The sequence below is a fragment of the Symsagittifera roscoffensis genome, chromosome 6, assembly GCF_963678635.1.
Source record: "Symsagittifera roscoffensis chromosome 6, txSymRosc1.1, whole genome shotgun sequence".
In the NCBI taxonomy this organism is placed as follows: domain Eukaryota; kingdom Metazoa; phylum Xenacoelomorpha; order Acoela; family Convolutidae; genus Symsagittifera; species Symsagittifera roscoffensis.
This window is the reverse complement of record NC_087067.1, coordinates 41,686,410-41,706,013: the sequence shown is the minus strand read 5'-3', so window position 1 is coordinate 41,706,013 and position 19,604 is coordinate 41,686,410. Positions and strand designations below refer to the sequence as shown.

The following is a 19,604-nucleotide window of genomic DNA, read 5'->3' as shown; positions in this document are numbered from 1 at the left end:
TTGAGTGGTGTAATTCAGTGGTCTTCGAATCAAATTGGACGCTCATGTTAGTGGTATCACGTAACGCTCGTGTTAGTGGTTAACAAAAAGCGAATTATATATATTACATAAATTTGATGGTTTGCTTCAAAGCATGGTTTCCCAAAATAAAATAGAATCCCATAGCCGGTAAAAATAAGTGCAAATTGTGCCTTTGATATAATTTGGAACGGAAAAGTAAACAAAAAAGATCGAATTTTTAATTTTTTGCGACTTAATTTTCCTTATTTGTTTTATTTAAATCTTTTTGTAAGGTCTAGGGTATAAAACATGGCTAAATTTTTTTGATTGGAAGTGATAGAAAATGAGAAATTAAAATGCGGATTGTGAACATAATAGTTTCGGTTTTAGGAATTTGACAGAAGAAAGGGAGCTATAGACCAGAAATTCCAAAATCGAGGACAAGCATGGGATTTAACACCAGAGCGGCGAAAGATGGTTCTAGACTTCGAAGTAAGTTAACAAAGATCTTCTATACAATCGCGGACTATCGTACTTTGTAACCTATATCCGAATCTAGTAGTGAATATCGGACTTAGTTTCAATCGAGTGTAAAATTTAGTTGTGAACAACTATTGTTTGCTATCTAGATCGCACGCATATCCATAGTTTTTGTTGTTGCTCCTTAAATGATGAAATATCAATTGTGTTTCTGATTTTTTCTATTTTTGGATTTGTTTTCAGAGTCTGCAGGAGGAGAACTACGTGAGAGAGTTCCACTTGGATGTCATCGATCATTTTGTAAACAACACAACAGACAATGTAAGTATAGCTAATTTAAGCTGCTCGCCATTTTTATTGTTGTTCCGACTATCGATACGAAAGTAACGGAATATTTGTGCTGGGGTGGAGTTTTTTTTCTTCAGACAAATTTCGACTTTTTAACTAGCCATTTTTGACGGAACTTTTTTATATCATTCAAAAGGTATTGTTGTCCTGAGCTTAGATTTTAAAAGGTATTTCACCTGTGATCATTTTTCGTAAAGTTATGTTGGTTTAAAGATTGGCATTTTGGCCAATTTGGGACAATTAACGCGCGATATATTTCGCGCTAGAAACGCGTAAGCGGAGATTTAATCCCTCTTAGAAATCGTTCCAAATTGAATTAGTTGAAAGAAGCTTATTTGCCATAATTTATTTGTTACAATGAGCGAAATCTATTCTTTTGCACTTTACATGGCGTGTGGGGGGATGAGTTCATAAAAAATTTCAATTTTTTATAATTTTAAAAAAAAATTTTTTAGTACATTTAATTTTTTTATGTAACTACTGCTTCATAAACCTTAAAAGGCAGTCGGAACATTCAGGGCTTCGCCCTGATACGAGCAGTCTTGTTCTCTTTGCAATCAAATGTATAAGGAAGCCCCGCATGGGGGCTATTCTCGTGCGCGAAGGACCGAATGCGCGAAAAAACTCGTGAGCGAAGGAACGAAAACAAAATTAGCCTAAAGTCAATTTTTACAACGAAGCAATTGTCATTCAGTTGAAATGAATTAAATGAAGCAATATGTTGCATCTTTCATATCGAAACCCTTGAAATATAAAATTTGTTCTAATTCGGCGGCGGTCAGTGACAATTTGAAAATTTTGCATATTTCTGCCGTTTTTATATTCGGCCAATATCAATATTCAGTCCCTGGAAATGTTTACTTTCCAAATTTTAGATTACTGAAATCTGATTTACTGGTTTTTATTTTCCCCCATTCGGTCCCTCGCGTATGAGTGATTCCACCGCCCCGCATGTGTATGATGTAATTACCACGATAAACAACCTTGATTAAGAGTGATGAACATAGTGACTACTCTTATATACGTTTTGGTGATTTTTTGTCTGTTTTTTTTCCAGGAAAAAGTCTTAAAGTTTGTTCACGCTCAATTTTGAATTTTTGCGGTTTTACTTGTGATTTCTTTGTAAGTTCAGTGCATTTCTTTTGTTAAAATGAAGGCAAACTCCACTATCGAACAGCAAAATTGTAAAGGTCACAAAAAACGTGATCGAATTCTAATTTCGAAAATGGAAATTAATTATCAGATTTCACAGCGCATAACAAAAAGTGCCTATCATAAACTGTTCTACAAATTCAAACAGCCTTAAGGTAATCTATTTTTTCTTCGAAATTCAAAAGTTGAAGATTTCTGAAAAAAAAACCAGTCGGTTTTTTTTTGTTTCCCAGCGTTCGTTACTCTTTTCCAACTTTAGTTGGCTATGTTTGAAAACTTTCGCCCGTTTTAATGGCTTCATTGTTGCTGAAACCAAATAATTGATTGTTCCCACCCAATTGTCATTTAGTGGATTTTAGCTATGTGTCAAATTTTTCATCTTAGACGTTCATAATATAGCATAGTGCTTTTCAAATGTCACTGAACGAGGTGAAGACAATTTTATAGGTCGTGTATATTTTGCTTTTTCCTGGAAATTTATTTGCCTAGTTGAAGGAAAATAAAACTCTCCAATTGCAAATGGCGCTAAAATTGTACGCGCCTTTTTTTCAAAAATGGATTTTAAGTTTTCACCGCGGTGTAAAAAGTTCCCTTATGAATCGGAATTTTCCGAAATTGGATTAGTTTCATCAAAAAGGTCAAGCAGAAAAGGTGTTCAATTATCTCAGTAAAAGTATCAAATTTAATCGAGCTCATAATTATTTTTTGGTTTTGAGTTTGGTAGCTGGTTTTGAACTGTTTGCTCTGGTCAGCGTTTTAAGCAATGTGTCGTCGCTTCAGATAATTGGAAAACTTTGTGGGCAGCATTTCATTCCTGTGCCCATTGTGAAAGCAGTCTTCTACACCACCGAGTTCGTGCTGAAAAACCTCGGCTTGCAGCGACAGAAAAAGCCGATTGAAGAGACCGAGTCTGAAGACTACTCTTTGATGATACAATCTGAGCTTCTTGGTTTCGACTTCGAAAAAGTTATCAAAACAGAACGATTGAAAAAGAGCGCGAAAACTGAAGACGAGAGCTTGAAACTTTATTCCTATTTCTTTTCTGGCTCATCTACGCCAGGAAAATCTGATCTTCTGGATTTCATAACGAAGCTGCTGGAAAATTTTATAAATACGTTCTTGCTTGGGAGACCAACTGATCGCCACAAACATTTTTTCAAGGTTGGCGAATGGGATATTTCTGTTTACCTGTTTACCTTTGCGAATAGCAAGCGTTATATATTGTCATTTTGTTTTTTAAGAGTCAGTCAACGTAGTGAAGACTCTGATATAGGTCGTGATGATTATTTTTTTTTTCAGGAAAAGACTTTAATTTTGTTCGGGCTCAAGTTTGATTTTCCGCGGCTTGACTTTTGATTTTTTTAAATTCTTTAATTTCTATTGTTACAAGGAAGGCAGGCAAACTCCACGATCGAACATCAAAAGTGTAAAGTTCGCAAAAAACGTGATCGACTTCTAGTTTCGAAAGTGGATTTTAGTTTTCAGATTGCCCAGCGGAATAACATTTTACCTATTGATTCAATTTTCTCAAAATTGGTTCATTTTTTCAAAAAAGGGTATTCATAAATTGTTCTAGAAATTGAAAGAGCTTTAAGACGATTTATTTTTGTCTTTGAAATTCGAAAGTTGAGATGTTTTGAAAAAATATTATAGTCAGTATTTTTCTGTTTACTTGCGTTCATTGACTCTTTCCGACTGTCTGTTTGCTATGATCTGAAGCTTTATGAGTTTTCAATGCCATCAAAGCTGTTCACATAAATAAAGAGCCTGACTTTTAGAAAATTGAAAAGAGGAGGACTTTAAGGCATGAAACTATCAGGATCTAACATATGACACAAAATGACCAGGATTAAGGACCGAATGAGAAATTAAATATGATCATTGATCTAAATAGATAGACGCCCAATAATTAAAGCGCGCACAGAATCCTGCTTTATCAAATCCCTATATCCCCGCTGCCATTTAAATACCCAGAATCCAATCCAGAATGCAATAATCGATTGTCATAATTATTTAAATGAAACGTTTATTTCTTGCTGCATTAAATGTTTTACTAGTTGCTTTTATTGTGTACAGGTGATTACGTTTGAAAGATCAGCCATTGAGCATGTGCGAGACTTGAACTACCTGAAGTGGGCATCTCCGAATCCAAAACAGGCTCCTAACTCCAAAGAGTTTTTGCAGAAAATCACATACGAAAAGAATATTGAGTTACCACGGGTAAACTATGCTATATAAATTTATGTTCATAAATTAAATTGATTAAATGACAATGATCGAAGCAAAGATGCTTAGCCGAGTTTATTAATTTCGCATTGAGTATCAGATCCGGAAAAAGTTGTCGCCAGTGGTGACAGAGGAAGAGGGCTCAGCTTCGAAGAAAGCTAACTCAATATCCTCTGTAAAACCCCGTCAATCAGTCTAGATATGATTTTATAAGTATTATTATAAGTAGTATTTTTCGGAGAAAGAGTATTCGTTTTTTTAAGAGTCGATGAAGGTACATTTATGGACAAAATTAAATGCATATTTGGTTTTTTTTCTCGTTAAAATGTCTCTTTCCAATGTCCTTTTTGGGCAACACATGGTCTAAGGCGTGAAAAACTAAGAAGCTGCCGAGTTCAATGAAAGTTTCACACTGATTATTTCAATATACATGGGTGAGTTTTTGAGAACAAAAATTTTGATAGTCTCAAAGATGGTAGCTCTGATGATTTGCTCTTGTTCTATGATAACTTTTTACTGAAATTTGAAGGTATTGGTTTCCAAAATGGACATTGAGACATTTAACAGTAAATTTGGGTTTAATTTTGTCCACTAGTGTAGTTCAGACTCTATATATACTGGGCGACATTGAAAACGCATCATCAAGAATTTTGCTTATTTTTTTTTTTTCAAAATATAAACGATTGAAATCTTACAAACTAACGCCTTTGAACAAATTTCACATTTCTGCTAATAATTTACATTGAGTCTTTTCCAAAATTGAATTTTCTTTACGCTTGAAAAAAATGCACAAATTATCCAGGAAAACCCAGTTTTGATCCAAAGATAAAAGGAATGATTTTTGCTTATCCTTCAGTTTTAATTTTTTATTGACCTGAAAAAGCAAGGTTTTCCAGAACTGCATAAAATATGACATTTTTAAAGTTAATTTTGCTCAATTTTTTTAAAAAAGAAATATAATATCCAAGCAAGTAAAATTCTGTTGCTATCAGACCAAGAATATGGCTTTGGCCCTGTCAAAGATGGAAATCCTTGTTTTTTAGCCGAATTGAATGGGGAATATCAATTCGCAATCGTCCTTCTGGAATGCGAACTTTGGTCATTTTCTCAGCAACCGCGATCTCACCAAGTTTTTCTTTGTCTTTTAATAATGAAATGCAAACAAAGATTTTTTAATATCTGATGCAAAAGTGTTTTAAACCTTTCTACTTTACCTAGCGCTGACCCAAGGACTTGATTCCCTACCCATAACGAGCTATCGCTAATTGACTACATACCCTTTTCTCCAAAGACCGACTTATAGTTTCTCTGGAAAGATTGGCGGGGTTTTGAAGAGGAGATTGAGACAGTATTCTTCGAAGCTGTGCTTGATTTATCTATACTTATAAGCTAAAATTTCATCTGGGATCTGGTACTCGGGGCAACACGCCAAAACCTTCCCATGGCAGCATTGGCCTTAACATACCATATATATATTTTTTCGGTATGAGCTACTCTTTTACCATCATAATCAGTACATGGAATTAATGTTTCAAGTTAAGTTACATCATGAAACACAGCAGGAATGAAGCAATTAAATGGTTAAATGGTGTTTTTTTCCTACAGACCTATGAATATCGCACGCACACCAGTGCGATCTTGAAAGTGTACGTGTCCTTAAAATATCTAGGACTGTGTGAGGAAAGCACTATATTCAGTTCGTATCGAATGCTATACGGTACCCTGATTTGTTTTAGTGATAAGTGTTTTGAATGATCTGTGCAAAATCAATGGTATTTCACCCTCAGCTCAATATGAATCTATTCATGTCTTATGGCCAATAGCTCAGTCTGCAAGTGTCATTGAGGCCCAATAGAGAGAGTGAGCATTTATTTAAGGAGTCATAAGTACTGTTGAACAAAGCCAGCGTTGGCGTTATTTGTGTTGTAGTATTTTCATAAAGCCTTTCACTGGTGTCTTTGGGGTATTGTTTGCAGATGGCGTAGTATCTTAGACTGGTAGGAACATTGATACTTAAGGTTGTTTGACCCTGAGCGACTGGTGATCATGGCTAGTATTCAAAACAGGCTTTTGTCATGAATAGTCTTTTAGTTTCTTTTTGCTTCCCATTTTTGGTTGTCGTTTCAAAAGAATCTAATTAGAGGTGTCTTAGAATTCCGTTTGTTCACCTTATCTAGACTTAAGCAAGGCATTTGACAAGATCAATCACCAACTGTTACTGCAAAAACTCATTGATAGGCAGCAATACGTCACGATTGGCTCTTGCAGCTCAAGTGCGCGGTGGATTTCCAGTAGAGTACCGCAAGGATCCATTCTTGGTCCTTTATTGTTTCTTAGTTACCGCCTCGACCTGACTCACGGGACTAAATCATCCGTGTTCTCATTCGCAGACGGCACGAAGCTCCTATCAACAACTCCTGCTGGTAATGAAAGCTCGTTGCCCGACGATGCTACCACCCTCTTCGTTTGGTCCGAGAAAAACGGGCTTCCGTTTAATATCGGCAAATGCAAGCTGTTGGGATTTCAGAAACCAAATCTACCTCGTATTACATTGGGTGATCACGAGCTGTCATTGGCATCCTCAATCCGATATCTTGGCGTCTTTGTGTCCGATAGCCTCTCATGGAAGCTCCATGTTTCCGCGAAGTGCAACAAAGCTAACAAGTGCTTCTTCCTCATCAAACGAAACACTGCACATTCACTTCCGCCTACCCAGCGTCTCAACTTGTATAAATCACTTGCTGTTCCGATATTCTCTTCTTCAGCTGCTTAGTACGCATCGAAAGGTGACATGGTTACTATCGAGCGTGTTCAGCGCCGATGCACCAAGTGGATCTTGGGCTACCAAGACCTATCCTATGCAGACAGACTCACCCGCCTGAATATTTTACCGGTCTCCTTACACCTTCAATTGCAGACGTCCTGCTCCTATCTAGAATAATGTCCGGCAAATATGACTTCAACTGGCATGAGTTTGTTAAACTTCATATCCACCGCACAACCAGGTCAAGTGATCGCTTGTTATTTTAACTACCTTCTATCCGTCTTGAGGTCCAGCGAAATAACTTTTAGATCACGTGCCAAGGTTAATAAATCTACTTCCAGAATCGATAGACAGCTTAAACCCCCTTGGGCTAAAGCGACGACTGCTCGAAATCTTTAACGATCGGTACGATGTTGATATTCCATGCAGCTGGAGAATTGGATGTTGCTGCCTCTTATGCAGAGATTCTAACTGCAGACTGCCTCCTGTCAACGCCCATCCCAGACTTGACATAACGTCCTCCTGACTGGATCCCATACTTCATTAAGGACTCCGACTCTTAACGGGCCAACCGCCCCTCAACCTTTGGTTGTAAAGCTACAATAATAATAATAATAATGCGTGGGCTTACTTTTACATAAGAAGTCATTTTTGAATCAACAGTAGAGAACTAGATTAACAAGCATTAACAGGTAGTTTGAAAATGGCCTGGATCTGGGTAATTGTTGCAGTAAGTGTTTGTTCTGCGTGGGAGCAGAGTGAGTTGGAGTCTAAGGGGTTTTGGTTGAGGGACCGAATGCTTGAAAAATTTCAACCAATCAAAATTGCTTAGTGTTCCGATCGGCTAAATGCCTTTCTCACAAAATCGAAGTCGATATTAACAGAAAATGTATAAAATAAGTGAAAAATAATCAAAAATATTACAAACTGCGGGTTGCAACCGTAATACTATTTAGATAAACATCAAGATTTACGAGTTCAAGTTCATAAGAGTTTTTCATTCTTGAAAACTCATCTGCTAATTGTCTAAGCTGTCAGTATTAACACTAATGGCCTGGATTTATTTTCCTACTTTGAGATTTTTGCGATTTACTTTGAGATTTTGAATACTCAATTCTGATTGGCTGAAAGTAAGCTAAAATTAAATTAAAGCATTCGGTCCTTCAAGCATGAGGGACGCCACCAGGGGTTTTGATTCTTGAGAAGGTGATGCGTTTGTACTTTATGAAGGGCGATGAAACTAACGATGTTCGCACAAAATTTTAGGCTACCACATGTAAAACTTATTCAGTCACATTTGTGCAATTTGAGCTTAGTGTGAACATTTGTAAGGACCGTGTTTAGGATTTGTTATGCAGCAGAGTAGTAGCATAAGGACAAGCAGAGGGAGTGGCTTGGTTTGGATTTATTTTTATTTCAGTAGGCATTAAATTTAATCACATTGTACTATATCATTGATTTAAATCAGTATTTTCCAATGATTACAGCCTGCCTAGGAGCATAAACAGGCCAAAGGCCCTAATTATATGCTCCTAAACATCATTATAAGCATCAAATTAAGGTAATATAATCAAAGCAAAACTTTAAGTATCTTGCTAATTAGGTTTATTAGGTTTTGATACCTAATTAGCAAGATACTTAAACTACAATTTCTTCTTTTTTAAAAGTTTTTTCACTTCTTATTCGGGACTGCCCGGTCTGCGATGCGGTCTATCAGTACTCATTATACTTGAGAGTCTAAGTACACTAGTATGATCAGAATGTCTTTCGAGCGCTGTTGCGGCCCCATTGTAAGTTAGTGGTAAGTTCCACATTTCTGAGCACTGAAAGACTCCCTTCTTAAACTAGAAACTGTCCTTAAACTTTTTTTACTAATCACTCGAAGACAATATTAACCAGCTCATCATTGTCAATGAGTCAAACGTTGGCTTCAGACGCTCTGTAACCGAAAACGCAGACTTGGCGTCCTTAACCGATCCCTGGGAGGGGTGGCTTGATGCAGTTTGCGTACTGGCAAGTCAAGATTGGGATCCGCCACTGGAAGCCCGCTTCGTTTGGATTTTGTCTGTTGGTTATGGTTGTCTCAATTAGTTGTAAATGGAACTACTTCCAAAATCAATTTGAAAAGATCTCAGTTGCTATTTTTTAAAACGATTAAATCTGTATAATTTGCTTAGCGAAATTCTAATTTAGTATCAGAACGGAATCTCATTTGATATATGTTAATTTTTTCTTTCCTTTTCTGCTCCAATTTTGTGCCAATTCTATTCTTTGATTTTTGGAAGCTTTATAAGTGCAGTTATACAATGTGCGAAAAAAATCTACGTTGTTTCTAATTTCGAAATTGTAGCTCGTGTGGTTTTTTGTGGTATTTTTGTAGCTCGTGTTTTGATTTTTCTCGTGAAGCTTGAGTTCCTAAACCATTTTAAATTGTCTCTTCGTTATTTTTCTATCCGCAATTTCAGTCTGTCAAACAGAGTAACAGGTATTTACGAGCGTTTTTGTTCACGAAATAGTTTTTTTTTCGTCTTGGTTTCTTTTTCGTGTCAAATAACCTTCTCTTTTTGTTCTGTTTTTATCTTCTTTTGTTCGAACTAACTCTTTGGTTTTCTCTCTGATTGACGTTTTTTTCTTAGGGCAGCGACAATGCTTTTTCGAATGATTCCTTGCAGTTGCGAGAGGAATGTGCCAAAGAGGCTGTTCAGATTTGGGAGGAGCAGTGTCTACACTACTGCAGCAAGAATGAAGTGGTCTGTTTCTGCAAGTACAAGGACCTCGCTGTATATGAGAAGAAACCTCAAGTCGACGCAGTTATATGTGAGTGTACAGTCATTACAAGAGATGATCGAAAACATCACCAGTGGATCTTTAATCGTCCACTCATCTCCCTGCCAATTACGAAAGAAAGAAAGGATAACGATCTTATTTTTTCAATTGTATAGATATGAAAGAGTTTATATCAAATTTTTATCAAAGTCAGTTGCACCATCGAAAGCAAGATTCTTGTTATTAGGAACTAGACTTTTTCCCGTCAACAACTTCTTACATGAGAAGTTCAAATTGTAACTTTATTAGAAAACCTGGGCCACTTCGAGACTGCTTCCTATATGGTCTAGAGGTCACGCGGTTGTCTATGTGCTGTAAGGTCTGGAGTTCGTGTCCCAGCCGAACCTTTTTTCCTGTATGCAAGAAGTTTTAAAAAGTTTTCCGGGAAAAGTTGAATTGTCGGATTTTTGTTTGTCTGCTTATGTTGTGTCGGCTTAGTTGCCACATTGTAGATTTTTTCGCTAAACAGTTGCCGTCGTAGATGCAAGTCTTTTTGATGTATTCCTATATTTTATAAAACTAATAGCCCTGACATCATATATTTTGTTTTTTTTTTGTTTTACTTGAAAATTTCATTCGGCTTAAGTGTTTTCGGGTTATGTTTTATCACCTCAGTTACCTTGATTTTTTTCGGTTCGAGGTCAAAAAATGATTGATTTAAAAATCAGTTAGTTCAATGTTTTAAAACTTACTATCTCAACATTTTTCTTGTCAACATTTTCTTGTGGCATTTTTTGTTTTCGGATCAAAGGGCGGATGTTTTTGGCTCAATGAACGCGTTGTGGCTTTGTGGACGCTCGTTAAAAACTAAGCGGTTTGACTTATTTAATGCTGTTTGTTGTGTTTCTTGACTTTTTTTGAAATGTTTCGAAATATTTTTTCGGCTTTTATTTCCGTTTCATTTTCTATTCGCTTTCAATTCTGTGCTTTCCTTGTATCGCAAGTGATGCGAAGCTTTGCTTCGCCTGTGCGTTACATTTTTTGTTGTTAACAGGTATACAAAAGAAGAGGACTTACTTGAAAAAAATATTGACAATAATTAGCAAAATACATATATAATCGCGAGTGTATTAATACGAACATTCTGTTTTTCAAACTTTAGTCGCAAATAAAAGTGCTACTTTTGGTGGCACGTTCAACGATAGGCTGCTATTGCAGTATAATGTCATATTTGCTTTAACATTTGATTCGTAACAAGTAAACACAGTTAATGCCTTTTTAATTGATCAAAGGAACCCGATAAAGTTTTTTTTTTTCAAACAGCAGTACAATGATAAGATTTCAGAAATTTTCCTACTCAATGTTTTTCGAAATTTTTTTTCAAATGCATAATTTATACAAAATTTGGCTTTTTTCTTTTCAATTTTGTTACATGCAAAATTGTGTCTTTTTGTATTTGGTGTCCCTTTTGCGGCATCGAATTGGCAATTTATTAGCATATGTCGCTTCGTTATTAGTGGCTAGTTTTTGGGGAATTTAAGCATCCGTGGCTGAGTGTTTAGTATTTGAGACAAAATTCCAAGGTCGCAGATTCGAATCCTACACGTAGCCAAGTTTTTGCTAATTCGAGGCTTTTTTCTTTTTTTCTTTCACTTGAAAGAGCTGCGTTTTGGTCATGTTCTCGCCGTTTTTTGGTCGTTTTAGAGCGCAGCTTCGCCTCTGTGTATTAAAACTCAAAATCAATCATATAATTTTAGTACACTTTTCACTATTAACCGAGTTAGCATGATGGCGATGCCCCATTTTAGGTCAGAAAATTAAAAAAAAAAACAAGTTTTGGAAAAAAAAATTAAATCGTCGATATCTCAAAAATTAGCACTATTTAAGAGCTCAAATTTTCCGGTTAGATTCCTGTCTATAATATTCGTTTGGTAGCCTTTAAACAGCTGTCTAAGGCTTTTTTCCTTTAAGAGAAAAGAAAGAAACCTAAGTTTATTTTGAGAAAATTCTGAACAATCATAAAAACGTCGATATGTTGAAAACTAGCAATTTTTAAAGGGTAAACTTTGCTAGACTCATGAAAATTAGCAACCTTTGAAAAAAAAAATTTTTCACGTTTGGAAGTGATGATCAGTTGTTGTTTTTGGCTTCATTTAATTTTAAAAAAAACCGATGGTTCTTTTTTGCAAAGTTTAATCAATTGTTTTCTCAGTTGGTCTTAAACTAAGTTTGTTGCTTTTGTTATTTACTTCGCTTTTGTAATTGCAAATTGCTTAACTCTTGTTAAAAGATTTTTTTTGTGTTTCTGAATTGCTAGTGGTTTGAAGCTGCGCTTCTCCTCGGTGTGGAGAAAGTGTCATAGATATTAAGCTCCAGATTATAGTTTATATTGATTGAAGTAAAACGGTGTTAGCTTGCTGTCAATTAGTTGTAAAAACAAAAATCCTTACGTTGTTTTCGATTGCTTGTGTTATATTACGGGCTTAATTTTTCTAATGAACTCGCACTTTTTAAGTGAAATAAATGTAGTGAAGAATGTTATATAGATATTGGTGATTTTCATTCTTTCTGGAAAAGTCCTGAAGTTTGGTTACGCTCATATTTTCGTGTTCTCGGTTTCACTTTTATTTTTTTAAAATCATTTCCCTTCCTCTTTCAAAAGTAAGAAAAATTCAACTATCGAACAGCGAATGTCTAAAGGTCACAAAAAACGTGATCGACTTCGTTTCGAAAATGGAATATAATTTTCAGACTTCGCAGCGAAATAAAAAAATTACCCTGTTGATCCACTTTTCTGAAATTGCGTTGAGTTTTAGCAGAAATGTGTCGATCACAATAGTTTCTTCAAATTCAAAGAGCCTTAGGTGCTTTTTTTCTCAAAAATTGGAAAGTTAAAGTTTATTCAAACAGCAAGTTAGTTTGTTTTCTTACCTTGCGTTCATTACTCTTTTCTCCCTGTCAGTTGTCCTAGTTTGGGTCCAGTTTCCGTTTTTTTCCCTCATATTTGCATATAATCTAGTGCTTAATCACGATAGGTGTTTGAAATCGTAATAAAGACTTTTGTTTTTCATACTATCTGAAAGATATTGCTCTTCTGGGTTCGAAGTTAAAATGATATTTCTTTTATGATCATTTTCGCAAGGTTATAGGGTTTGCAAATTGCCAATTTGGGATCGCTTTTTTTCGTTTTTATTAACACGTAGCGTAGGTATTAACACGTAGGTATTTTTATTAACACGTAGGTATTTTTATTAACACGTAGCGTTTAGTAAATTAATCTAAACCAGAAAAATGCAGCTTTGAATTTAGGCAAGTTTTTTGGTCCTAATGATAAAATAGCAGACGAGTAACAACACTTTGCACTACTTTGTTCCTCGTTGTAATTTCATGTCATCGTGGTTATAACAAGTATGTCAATGTCCACCTCCATAAGTCATTCAAGTCTCTTCAGCTTAAAAGAACGAAGTAATTTTTCGTTTATATTGGTCTTATTTATGTCATGCTCAAGTTAGATTTTTGGCGGTTTGACTTTTTTGTAAATTCTCTTCATTTCCTTAGTTAATTGAAGGCAAACTCCACTATCGACCAGTGAAATTGAGAAGGTCACGAAAAACGTGAATGACTTCTAGTTTCGAAAGTGGAATTTAATTTTTAGATTTCCCAGCGGAATAGAAACTTTATCAATTGATCCACTTTTCTCAAATTGCGTTAGTTTTATCAGAATAGTTTCTTCAAATTCAAAGAGCTTTATACTTCTAGAGCTTTAGGTGCTTTTTTCCAGAGCTTCAGGGATTTCTAGAGCTTTAGGGGCTTTTTTTCTTTAAATTTCCAAATTAAATTTAAAATTATTCCAAGAAGTTAGCTTTTTGTTTTTAATCGTTAAGTACTAATCATAAACAGTATTTGAAGTGCCAAAAGCTTCAACGTAAAAAGAGCTTAACCGAATTTTCTATCGTTATTCTGTTCTTTTACACTTTATCAACTGTCTGTTAGCTATGTTCTCTCTTGTCCGGAGAAAGAAGCTAATGTTTAATAAAAATTCTGTGGGAACATTTGAGTGGTAAAATGAGCCAAAGACTAATGTAACAATTTAACTAACAATTTAATTTCCAATTTAATGTCCTTGTTTTCTTTCTTGTGGAGCTCTGCGAATATCTGAAACTGTCGAATTTCTTGTTTTTTTTTTCATGAAGTCCTTAAACTTCGTTCACGCACAAATTTGATTTTTCGCGATTTGGCTTTTGATTTTTTTAAATTAAGTTGATTTCCCATCGGAATGAAAATTTTACATATTGATCCAGTTTTCTCAAATTGAGTTAGTTTCATCAGAGAACTGTCAGTCATATACTGTTCTTGAATTCAAAGACCTTTAAGGCCATATAATTTAAACTCTTCGAAAGTGAAGTTTTTACAAAAAAAAGTTGGCAATTATTTTGTTTTCTTGCACTCGCTGACTTTTATAACTGCCTGTTGGCTACGTTTGAATTAAGTGTTACAGTAGTAGCAGTATGTGTATGTTTTTGTTCACTTAAGTGGTCTGTTTCAGCCTTGAAATTGTCATCTGATCGACAGAAAATCATTTACAAATTAGCTGACGGAAAAAGCAAACAGACAATCAATGAAAAGGGCAGTGAGAATTCGGGTAAGTTGAATGAAATCAACATGCCCTTTTAACTTTGGAATTCAAATTGGGTTCATTCACTCAACTTTGTTCGAAATAAGTGAGAAGCGAAGCCTTTGATCTCCATGTTTCGTATAAGCGTATTAGATAAGGCCGTTTTATTTTTTTGAAAAATTAAAGGGAATTTTTCTTTTTTCCTTTCTTTTTCTTACTTTTTAAGGAGATTAATTTCACTCTGTATAATGCCTGTTTTTAATGTACGTTTTGGACAACATTTCCTTCCGTAAAATTTTTTACATTGACCAAGAGCAAATTATCAGAGCTACCATCTCTGAAACAATCAGTGTTTAATTTCAGTGACTTACCAATGTAATTCGGGTCTGAAAATTCCAGTTTTCCTCACCTGCATTAAGTTTTGCATCGTAGTGAAATCTTTCTCGAATAAGCGGAGTAAAAAAATTGTTCATCCAACGTGAAACTTTCTCAGCGAGAAAAAGGAAACACTCAGTGTGAAATTTTTACCAAACTCAGATGTTTGTTACTTATTCACGCGAAGTAAAAAGTTTAGTGCAGATGAGGAAAACTGGCTTTTTCGGACCCGGATTACATTGTTAAGTCATTGAAACCAAATTTTGATACTTTCACAGATTGTAGCTCTGATCATTTGCTCTCGGTCAATGTAAAAATTCAACTGAATTTAGAAAGAAACAGTATCCAAAATGTACAACAAAAACAGGCATTTTGCAGAGTATAATTCAGAATTTGCGCTTAATTTTGTTCACTAGTGTACATGCTTGAATAGAGTCAAATTGCCCGCGCTATAATTTGTGAAGAAGTATACTTTGTTTTAGTTATGGTGAAATCGTGTTGCTTCACCATCGCCGTTGACAAAGTTGCCCGGCTGGTAAGTTTGAATCAGAATAAATTTTCGTCGTTTTAGTTTTACAGGTAATTTTAAGTGTAAAAAAGGAAAATATTAAGAGTAAAAGAAAAAATTGATTAACTTTTGATCGAGTTTTCTCTAAATCAGTGCCAATCAACCGTTTTTAGAGCTTCAAATTAATATATTTTTTATTTGAAAGCTGAAAAATCTTCAAAAATTTTAAATCTTTCGTTTTTCATGTTCTTACTTTTTTTCCAACTGTTGGCGATGTTTCGAGTCGATGAACGTAGTTCGTGATTATTTTCTTTCAAGAAAAGTCTTGAAGTTTGTTCAGGCTCAATTTTTCTTTTTCGCGGTTTGACTTCTGATTTCTTTTTAAGTTTTGTTCTTTTCCTTTTTTAAAGGAAGGCAAACTCCACTATCGAACAGCGAAAGTGTAAAAGTCACAAAAAACGTGATCGATATCTAACTTTTCGTTTCAGATTTACTTTTTGATCCAGTTTTCTTAAATTCGGTTAATTTTATCAAAAAGTCTAAATCATAAATTCTGGCTATTTTATTTTTTTAATTACTGTGTCTTAACATTTTGGGCTACTTGCACAACAACTGACCAATTTTGTTTTGATATGCTGTATGGCCCATATGTTGCAAAGAAAAGAGTAAACCTATTGCCGCCCCCCCCCCCCCCCCCCCCCCATTAAAGTACAAATTCAAATTCTCCAAACCAACCATGGAATTTATCCGAACTTTATGGGATCCCACTAGGTGGTTGAACCTTTTAAGGTCCGGTGTTTGGCAATACATAAAAACCTTGTTTTTTAAGTGTCAATGAACGTCGTGAATATAAGTCGTGTTGATTTTTTTTTTCAATTTTTTTTTTCGTTAGAAATAGTTAATTGCTCACGCTCATTTTTTGGGATTTTAAAAAAAAAATTCATATGCTAAAAGTAATGTAATTTCCTGCTTTCGTTTAACAAATTGTCAAAAGCGCAAAAAAACTTGAATTACTTCTAACTACCTAAACCCTTTTCTCAAATTGGGTTTGTTTCATCAAAAAGTGGCAATCATGAAAGATTCTGGAAATGCAGAGATTTGTAATGTGATATGTTTGTTCTTTGAAATTCGAAAGAAGTTGAAAGTTTTAATATCTTTGGGTTGCCTCCCAACATTGGTTTGCAAGTTGGAAAAGAGGGGAGAATGATGTTGACATGGTGCAGCGTTAGGCCGATTATTTTGTTTTATCTAGCTGGTCTTCTCTTATCAAAATTAGAAAAGAAGATATGTAAAATGGTTTTTTGTAGAAGTACTTTGTTTTATTTAGACCATTGACCTTGTGGACCATGGACAGCAGCAGACAGACACTACTCACTTTCCAATCCTGATAGAGGAAAAGGCCAATGAGAACGACGCCGCTTCTCTAATTTTCTTCTGCAAGGCTCTCGAAAATGTTCTGGTGGACGCCCCTCAACAGGTTCGTATTGTCATTAACGATGAACTTGCGGGAGCAAGTGTCTTGAAATCGGAAACTAGACTTTGTCGGTGAAAAACTTATTGTTGATTAATTCTCTGCTACCTTCTAGTAAGGGTTTTAGTGCATATAAGGTATATCAGCATCCGACCTGAGTTGTTGTTCCGACCATTTGAAAATTGGGGAGAAACTTTGTATTCGGATGTGATTCAGTGTCGTGATTCGCACTTTCAATACTGATTCGCGGTTTTTTGAGTTTTATTTTAATTTCGAGCGATTAAAGCATGCTTATTATAGAAGGACAAGCCAGGAATATTTTAGGAATAAAAAACTTCTAAAATAATTTTTGCAAAAAAAAATGTTTGGATTTTTTTTCGAATAGTGTTTTTCAAGTCATTTTTTGACAAAAACCATTGCTCGATTTGCCTTTATACTGTGACTGTCGAATATACCTAAATTTCAGGCTTTTTAGATTCGATGAACGTTGTTCAGGCTCTTATATGGGTCGCGATGATATTTTTAGTTTTTTCAGGAAAAGTCTCAAAATTTGTTCACGCTTAAATTTGATTTTTCTTGGTTTGACTTTTGATTTTTTTTAAGTTCACTTTTTTTGTTGAAAAGAAGGCAAATTCCACTATCGAACAGCAAAAGTCTAAAAGTCATGAAAACGTGGCCTTCTAGTATCGAAAGTGGAATTTAATTATCAGATTTCCCTGCGAAATATATAATTTATTTATTGATCCAGTTTTCTCAAATTGACCTTTGATTTTGGTCGTTAGTTGTTCCAGAAATTCAAAAAGCTTCAAGGGCATTGTTTTTGAAATTCGAAAGTTGAGATTTTTTCAAAAGAGATATCAGTGTTTTTTTTTGCTTATTTGCGTGCATTGACTCTTTTCCAACAGTCTGTTGGCTGTGTTCTTCAGATCCTTTCATCACACCCTAAAAAACATCACTAATTTGAAAAAAAATCCTTGATTTCAACTATCTGTGGTTGTCTAAGCTATTTTTTATTTAGATTAAGCGAACTTCCGGGACAGACATAGACAAGAAGATATGCGAAAAGATAGACAAAAGACCCGAAATGGTGAAGAAAATTAGCGATTTGCTCCTCCAAACCAGAACATTCCCTGCATATTGTCTTCCAATAGAACGAAAGGAAACAAAAGGAGTTCCTTCTATGCCCCCGCTTCCTACTAGTCTTCCTATCTCAAACTCAGCGGACGAGTTTCTCTAAAATAAGAATTGAAGCAAAATTCGACCATTTAGTGTCCAAACCGACATCTTAGAATGAAATATAAATCAAAATTCGACCAATTATTGTCCAAAATGCCATGATCGTTTTCTGTATTAATGATTAAATCAAAAGTATTGATTCATTACTTCTCACGAATCGATAATTTAATTTTTTATCTGTAATTATTTTTGATTGCTTCATTTTACCGTCCGATTGGACCCCAATATGACTTAATTTGAATATAATTATAAACATACGAGTTTTATATGCTTATATTCTAACTAATAAAATGTATTTAATTTTGAAACAAAGTTTAAATCTTATTACTGGCAATGTTTTTGAGGCTTTCGAACAAATTGTCGTTTACTTAAAGAATGAGATCTGTGGTGGGTAGGCAATGATTGTGTACTGTCGTTTGAACCCCTTGGATAAGGTTTCAAGGTTAAATAATCATTTTCTATGATTTCCTTCTTTTGTTTGCGAATTATCGAAACGAGTTATTAAAAGGAAGAAGTGCCTCAGAGCAAATGCTTTTTTTAATGTAGTTTTTGATCAGTTTATATTAATTTACCTCTATTGGTGGTTTTTGCCACGTAAAAATTGTTTACACACGCAAAACTTCTCTAATGTTTAGTTTCTGCGCACAGCTTAGTTTTGCTACACCAAACATCGTTTATGAATGTTGTTGGAAAGTTCTGTGCTATTTGCACACCAAATGGCTATCCTTGTTTAATTATATGTTTTTCAGTTCAATTCATTTTCTTTGTTAAAAGGAAATCAAACTCAAATATCGAACAGCAAAAGTGTGAAGGGCAAAAAAAATAAGATCGACTTCTAGTTTCGAAAGTGAAATTTAATTTTTACTTTTCACAGTGGAACAAAAGCTTTACCTATTGATCCAGTTTTCTCAAATTGAATGAGTTTTTATCAGAAATGTGTCAATCATAAATTGTTCTAGAAAGTCATAGAGCTTAAAGGTCATCTAATTTTTTTGGTCTTTCGGAAGATTTTCCAAAAAACAAATCAATATTTTTTTCTGTTTTATTGCCTCTTGGATGTCTGAAAATTTTGAAATAAATTTAAATAAAAAACATGATTTTCTTTTTTTGTCGTTTTTCTTGTTGTTTGGTCTACGATGTCTACGTTTGAAGTTTTCTTTGATAGTTCTTGAATGACTTGCTGTTTTAATCCAATACTTGTTGTATCGAAAGAAGTGAGAAGCTCAGCTTCGCCTCTGTGTTAGATGATCTATCTATTTGTGGAGGCGAGAGGCGGAAAAAGAGCCGTAGTTTGTCAAGGGCCCGTGTTGCAGATGCGAGTACAGAAAACTCTAAATTTCCTGATCGTAGAATAGAATCCGCCACAGCACAGTTTTTAATTTTCAAGGCTCATTTTTACATTCGCTTTATAGTGATGGTTTTTGTCGTTTTCTCGCTAGTGTCTGCAAAGCGCAGCTTCGCCTCTGTGTTTATGAATGTTGTTGGAAAATTCTGTGCTATTTGCACACCAAATGGCTATCCTTGTTTAATTATATGTTTTTCAGTTCAATTCATTTGCTTTGTTAAAAAGAAATCAAACTCAAATATCGAACAGCAAAAGTGTGAAGGGCAAAAAAAATAAGATCGACTTCTAGTTTTGAAAGTGGAAGAAAAGCTTTACCTA

General features: G+C 34.8%; 1 protein-coding gene across 1 annotated transcript in view; it reads left to right on the top strand.

Annotated features, from left to right (window-relative positions):
* Positions 1–18,267, top strand: part of LOC134847564 (uncharacterized) — a 318,779-nt gene extending 300,512 nt beyond the window's left edge. The window contains exons 13-21 of the mRNA XM_063864641.1: positions 391–492; positions 724–801; positions 2,761–3,141; positions 4,057–4,200; positions 9,607–9,787; positions 14,283–14,378; positions 15,209–15,261; positions 16,562–16,711; positions 17,724–18,267. Coding sequence (XP_063720711.1) covers positions 391–492; positions 724–801; positions 2,761–3,141; positions 4,057–4,200; positions 9,607–9,787; positions 14,283–14,378; positions 15,209–15,261; positions 16,562–16,711; positions 17,724–17,942 — 1,404 coding nt within the window. The 3' untranslated portion in view covers positions 17,943–18,267. The remainder of the gene's footprint in view (positions 1–390; positions 493–723; positions 802–2,760; positions 3,142–4,056; positions 4,201–9,606; positions 9,788–14,282; positions 14,379–15,208; positions 15,262–16,561; positions 16,712–17,723) is intronic.
* The last annotated feature ends 1,337 nt before the right edge of the window (positions 18,268–19,604 follow it).